The 6890-nt window shown below is 37.0% G+C and overlaps 1 protein-coding gene across 1 annotated transcript; it reads right to left on the bottom strand.

Moving 5' to 3' along the window:
• Window positions 1-408: 408 nt before the first annotated feature.
• On the bottom strand, window positions 409-6543 carry LOC148202923 (uncharacterized). Its single transcript, XM_088109704.1, has 2 exons — window positions 5785-6543; window positions 409-1671 (listed from the first exon to the last, which is right to left on the bottom strand). Exons 1-2 carry the CDS (start codon window positions 6541-6543, stop codon window positions 409-411), a joined length of 2022 nt encoding a protein of 673 aa, XP_087965830.1.
• Window positions 6544-6890: the final 347 nt, after the last annotated feature.

Raw genomic sequence — 6890 nt, forward strand, 5'->3', positions numbered from 1 at the left:
AATAACAATGTATCATCTTTCAGCATCATCAAAATTGTTTATCTTCAAATTTACCAATGCTCTTCATTGGTAACAATCTCCCCCTTTTTGATGATGATCAAAAATCACTTTTTAAAAGCAATGTTGGGTTATCTGCAAAAGATACAAACTGAGAGACAACAGTAGGAGTTAGTAGTAACTGCACATATTTCTCCCCCTTTTTGATCATAAGCAAAAAGAGTGATAATGCTCCCCCTTAATATGAGCTCCCCTCAATTAAACAGTGTAAGTACTAAAACAGTAGATCATTTTATTCAGGAAAACATTAAAGAGTACAAGGGCACATAAAGCAAGACATGAAGATGATAAAACATTCTAGGAATTCAAAACAAACAAACATGAAAGCACACTAATCAGAAAATCCTAAATCTAAAATTCAGGACTTGGTGGTCTCTCTGGAGGTTGGAGATTAAAATGATTTTCAATGTTTCCAATGCGAGTGTCAAGGTCATTGAACTGGTCGATCACAAATTCTTCATGATTTTGTTGCCACTCATATATTTGGTCAAAGTGAGATTGTTGAAAGAGACGCATATCCTCCAGTTGTTTAGACAGGTTTGCAAAATGCTCCTCCATAGTCAGGGATGAATTTGAAGGCATGTGAGAAGGACCATCATCAGCAGAGGTAGCAGCTGGGACAGGATCAACCATATGGGCCTCCATATCGTCATTGACATTTTCGTGGTGATCATCATCCTTGTGAATGATCACACGGCCACGAGCAACAAAACCCATTTGGCGAAATGTTGTCTCACCAATTTCAGTGCCAATTGCTTGAATGGAGGTAGTGAGTTCGCCGTCCACACTTACACCTTTGTATTCTAAAATTCGAGAGATGAGAAGTGCATATGGAAAATGATAAGAAGAATATTTCTTGGCCTTTACCATGGTGTCGGAGATGAGGGCTGGCCAATCAATGTGGATGTGATTTAAAATCCCATATAGTAGTAGAAGATCTTGCTCCGAGCATTGAGCATGGTTAGTGGCACGAGGACATAGGATCCATACAATTAAGTAATGAATCATCCTTTCTTCAACCTTGAATCCACCCACAAGCAATTGTCGACGATTGATTTGGTGTTCAGGATGACGCAAAAAAGATTGAAAGGCGAGGAGACGATTGAAGTCCGGAACTCCAAGATGGACTTTGACAGCATCATCCCATAGTGTGAGTTGTGCAACATTTGTCCATATGTCATCATCCAGAATTATAGGGACACCTTTTACCTTTGTTGTGATGATGCCGTCACGATAACGCATATTGAAGTAGAAGACACGGATAAGATCAGGGTATATGCACCCCTTTTGCTCCACTAGATGAGTAAGTCCTTGAGCACGAAACAAATCTGGAAATTGAAAGCCATAATAACGATAAAAGTCGAGACGGATGAACTTTACCGCCATGATTCGGCGTTCTTGCCAGAAATGAACATAGTCACCATGTTGCTCCTCATCTGAAATCCAACCTTCGATGGAAGCAGGACGAACATTGCGGGAGCGAGAGGAAGAAGCACCAGCAGTCCTCCTTCGGGTTCTTCTTGATTCAGCCATGAGAGAAGTGGGCACAAAAGAAACGTTGGAAGGAAAGAATAAAGAGGAGAGATTTGGTTCAGATGTGGGTACAGCAGGTTTCTGGGTGCAAAGAAGTGAGTAATAATCGATTATAGGGGGCTATTTATAAGAAAAAGTGGAGAATCTAGCCGTTTATGACCGTTTCCAGCCGTTAGGATTCACTGTAACGGCTATATTTTTGAAACAGATCGCGTAATAATCGATTATTCTAAGTGATAATCGATTATCTGCTCATAAGTCACTTTCCAGAAATTGTGTAATAATCGATTATGTATGAAGATAATCGATTATCTTCGCATACAAGTCCAGTTTTGGTTTGAATATGGATAATCGATTATTTGTAAGTGATAATCGATTATCTGCGAATAGGGGTTTTGGCCAAAGCTAAAAAATAATCGATTATTATCTTTTGATAATCGATTAAAAGCGCTGATCGTACCAGAATTGAGAAAATTTTATAAAGTTTGAATTTAGGACATATCTAACACTCCTAACTCTCTTCTAAGCTCATAGAATCTATCTTTAGGTAGTGCTTTAGTGAAGATATCAGCCAATTGATGTAAAGTGTCAATGTATTCAATTTGGCAATCTCCCTTTTGAATGTGGTCTCTCAAGAAATGATGTCTAATTTCAATGTGCTTAGTTCTGGAGTGCATTATGGGGTTCTTAGTGAGGTTGATAGCACTAGTATTATCACATTTCAGAGGAATGTGATCAAGGAAGATATCAAAATCCTCCAGTTGTTGTTTCATCCATAAAATTTGGGCACAACAATTTCCAGCAGCAATGTATTCAGCTTCAGTGGTAGACAAGGCTACACAAGCTTGTTTCTTTGAATGCCAAGACACTAAAGAACAGCCCAGAAAATGACATGTTCCACTAGTACTTTTCCTATCAATCTTACAGCCACCATAATCTGCATCAGAATAACCTATCAAACTAGGTAAAGCATCAGAAGGATACCAAAGTCCAAAAGATGGGGTGCCTTTAAGGTATTTCAAAATCCGTTTGACAGCAATGAGATGAGATTCTTTAGGATTAGCTTGGTACCTAGCACACACACACCACTTTGCATAATGTCTGGTCTACTAGCAGTTAGATAAAGTAAGGATCCTATCATTCCTCTAAACATGGTTTCATTTACTCCTTCACCAGATTCATCCTTATCTAAATAGCAGGACGTTGCCATAGGTGTGTTGGCCTCTTTACAAGTATCCATACCAAACTTCTTAAGCACTTCTCTACAATATTTAGTTTGGGAGACAAAAGTTCCCCCATCTATTTGCTTTATTTGCAGTCCTAAGAAGAAGTTAAGCTCACCCATCATAGACATTTCAAATTCACCTTGCATGATTTGTGCAAATCCCTCACACAATGAATCATTTGTAGACCCAAAAATGATATCATCTACGTATACTTGAACAATCAAGATATGTTTTTCTACTTTTTTAATAAACAAGGTTGAATCAACCTTTCCTCTAGAGAAGTCATTTTCAATCAAGAAAGTACTAAGTCTTTCATACCAAGATCTAGGTGCCTGTTTTAGACCATACAAGGCCTTTTTCAACTTATAAACATGATTAGGATATTTAAAATCCTCAAAACCAGGAGGTTGACTAACGTATACCTCTTCTTTAATGAAACCATTTAAAAATGCACTTTTCACATCCATTTGATACAATTTAAACTTCATCAAGGATGCATACGCAAGTAACAATCTAATTGCTTCTAACCTGGCTACTGGGGCGTAAGTTTCATCATAGTCGATACCTTCCTCTTGGCAGTAGCCTTTTGCAACTAACCTGGCTTTGTTCTTGGTGATGTTGCCATCTTCATCAAGCTTGTTTCTAAACACCCACTTTGTTCCAATGATTTGATAATCATCTTGTCTAGGAATGAGTTCCCAAACATCATTCCTTTCAAATTGATTGAGTTCTTCTTGCATAGCAACACACCATTTATCATCTTGAAGAGCTTCCTTTATGTTCTTAGGTTCTACCTGAGACACAAAAGCTACTGTTAAGCAGAAATTATTAAGATTGTGTCTAGTAGTTACCCCTTTTAACATATCTCCGATGATGTTGTCCAGAGAAAGTCCTCTTGGTTGTTGATAGCTTTTAGGATCAACTACTTGATGTTCATTTTGAGTTTCTGGAGGATAGTTTTCATTTAGATACATCTCTTCAAGAGCTTCCCTCAAATAATCCTCATCACCTGCAATTGGTTTATTTGACTCAAGAGGGTTCACCTCAAGGTCCACAATTTCATCAAAGACAACATGCATTGATTCTTCAATTTTCAGGTTCTTCTATTAAACACCCTATATGCTTTGCTAGTTAAAGAGTATCCTAAGAAGATTGCCTCATCAGATTTAGCATCAAATTTGCCTAGATTATCTTTACCATTATTCAAAACAAAACATTTGCATCCAAAGATTTTCAAATGAGATACATTTGGTTTTCTACCGTTAAACAGTTCATAGGGAGTTAGCTTAAGAATAGGCCTAATTATCATTCTGTTCAACACGTAACAAGCAGTACTAACTGCATCAGCCCAAAAGTATTTTGGCACATTAGATTCATTTAAAAGAGTCCTAGCTAGTTCTTCTAATGACCTATTTTTCCTTTCAACAACACCATTTTGTTGGGGAGTTCTTGGAGCAGAAAAATTATGAGCAATTCCATGTTTTTCACAAAACTTTTCAAAAGATTCGTTTTCAAACTCACCACCGTGATCACTTCTCAAGGTTTTGATTTTCAAATCCTTTTCATTTTGAACACGTTTTGCAAATGATTTGAATGCTTTAAAAGCTTCACTTTTCAAGGTTAAGAAAATGTCCAAGTAAATCTAGTGTAGTCATCAACAATCACAAGAGCATAGTAGTTTCCACCAAAACTTTTAATTCTAGATGGACCAAACAAGTCCATATGCAAAAGTTCTAAAGGTTTTGATGTTGAAATCATGTTTTTAGACGAAAAAGAGGATTTGGTTTGCTTTCCCTTTTGACATGCAGAACATATTTTGTCTTTCTCAAATTTTAATTTAGGCAAACCAATCACAAGATCTTTTGAACTCAATTTATTTAAATGTTGCATATGAATATGCGCAGCTCTTTTATGCCATAACCAAGGATTTTCCTCTTTGGCAACTAAACATGTTATACTATGACTAGATGCATGTTCAATATCAATCAAGTAAATGTTATTATGCCTAACACCTTGCAAAGCAATTTCAGTAGAATTTTTAAAATATACGGTACATCTATCACTTTCAAAGGTTACCTTGAGACCCTTGTCACATAATTGACTTATGCTTAGGAGATTGTGTGTGAGACCTTCAACGCATAATACGTCCTTTATAGTCAATGTGTTTCCTCCTCCAATGTCTCCAGTGCCAATGATTCTACCTTTGTTATTATCTCCATAGGTCACAAATCCTTGCTTCTTCTTCTCAAAAGAAATAAACCTTTTCTTGTCACCGGTCATGTGTCTTGAACAACCACTGTCAAGATACCACAGTGACTTCTTTGACTTAGTAAGTTCCTACAAAACAAATTTTAGCAAGACTTTAGGTCCCCAATCTTATTATGGGTCCTTTGGGTTAGTTTATGCATAATATACATCATTTTACAATTTTAACCCATGCATATTTACCATTTGGAACACCAAAATGTTTGATGTTGCATTTGTTTGAGGTGTGACCAAATTTCATGCAGTAAAAACAACAAGCCTCATTCACTTTATTTTTCACAAGAGTTCCTTTTTCTACCCAAACTCTACGAGTTCTTATCACTTTATACTTTTTGTGTAGATGCATGTTTCCACTTCTAGCATTGCTTCTCTCAAAGATAGTTTTGGCATGTGACTTAGACTTATTTGCCTTTGCAAGTAAATTCTCAAGAATGTCAATATCATACATATGACTTTTACATGATAGACATTCAGCAGGTTGTATAACAGTATCACATTCAGATAATTTAGTTTCCAAATTACTAACTTTGTTTCTCAAAACAACTTCATCATCTAGTGCTTTTTCATACCTCAAATTCAATTCATTATGCTCTTTCTTTAGCTTTTTATGAGCAACATCAAGTTTTTCAGATTCATTTAACAAATCAAGAAATGCCTTTTGTAAGTCAAACTCATCACTTGACTCTAAGCTAGAATTACTTACTTGGCTTCCTGCATCTTCTAAGTCTGCCATTAAGCACAAGTTTGCTTCTTCATTTGAATCGCTTGAACTTGAAGAACTAGAAGCATTGTCTTCCCAAGCTATGTAAGCTTTCTTCTTCTTTGGAAACTTTCTTTCTTTCTTTTCTTCACTTTTCCTATTCTTAGGACAGTCAGTCTTCACATGACCCCTTTCTCCACATCCATAACATTTAATGCTTGATGGAGATCCTCGATTTTCTTTCCTTTCTCCATGGTATTTGTCTTTTCCCTTTGCTTTCATAAATTTAGCAAACTTCTTAATCATAAGACTCATGTTTTCCTCATCGTTATCGGAATCATCATCCTCAATTCTCTTAGAACTTTTTCCTTTTGAGATTTCAGACTTGAGGGCAAGCGTCTTTCTTTTGCCTTGATCCTCTTCTGTAGTTAATCTTCTTAGCTCAAGCTCATGCTCACGAAGCTTTCCAAAGAGAATCGCCGTTGACATTTGAGTGAGGTTTTGAGACTCCGAAATGGCAGTCACCTTTGGTTGCCAAGACCTGTCTAATGATTTCAATATTTTCACATTCAATTCATCAGTGTCAAAAGTCTTACCCAAACCTGTCAGGTGGTTCACAATGTGAGTGAAACGCTTCTGGACATCAGATATTGTTTCTCCAGGCTGCATTCTGAACATCTCATACTCCTGAATGAGCGTGTTCTTCCTTGCACGTTTCACGTCGTCTGTACCCTCATGTGTGACTCTGAGGACCTCCCACATCTCCTGTGCTGTCTTACACACTGAAATTCTATAAAATTCATCAAGTACTACAGCAGATGAAATAATATTACGAGCCTTAATATCAAATTGGGCTCTTCTACTTTCCTCAGGAGTCCAATTAAAGTATGGTTTTTCTACTTCTACACCATCAACAGTTCTTTTAGGAATATAGGGACCATTTAGCACAGCTTCCCAGATGCCTCTGTCAACAGACCCCATAAAAATTTCCATTATGACTTTCCAGAATGCATAGTTATCACCCGTAAAAAGAGGTGGTCTGTTGATGGATGCACCCTCAGCATATACTTGATTTTGATGACCGGCCATTTTCGCAAAAGTTTGAAAGA

This window comes from Vigna umbellata, chromosome 3 (genome assembly GCF_029865625.1).
Source record: "Vigna umbellata cultivar VRB3 chromosome 3, Vumbellata_1.0, whole genome shotgun sequence".
Taxonomy (NCBI): domain Eukaryota; kingdom Viridiplantae; phylum Streptophyta; class Magnoliopsida; order Fabales; family Fabaceae; genus Vigna; species Vigna umbellata.

Bases quoted from the DNA above. Each gene is read 5' to 3' on its own strand.
- LOC148202923 (XM_088109704.1), bottom strand. From the start codon at position 6,543: ATGTGGGAGGTCCTCAGAGTCACACATGAGGGTACAGACGACGTGAAA. The intron at 1,672-5,784 runs GTAAGTAATTCT...CTTTGCACCCAG, and splicing joins TAGAAGATGCAGGAAGCCAA to AAACCTGCTGTACCCACATC.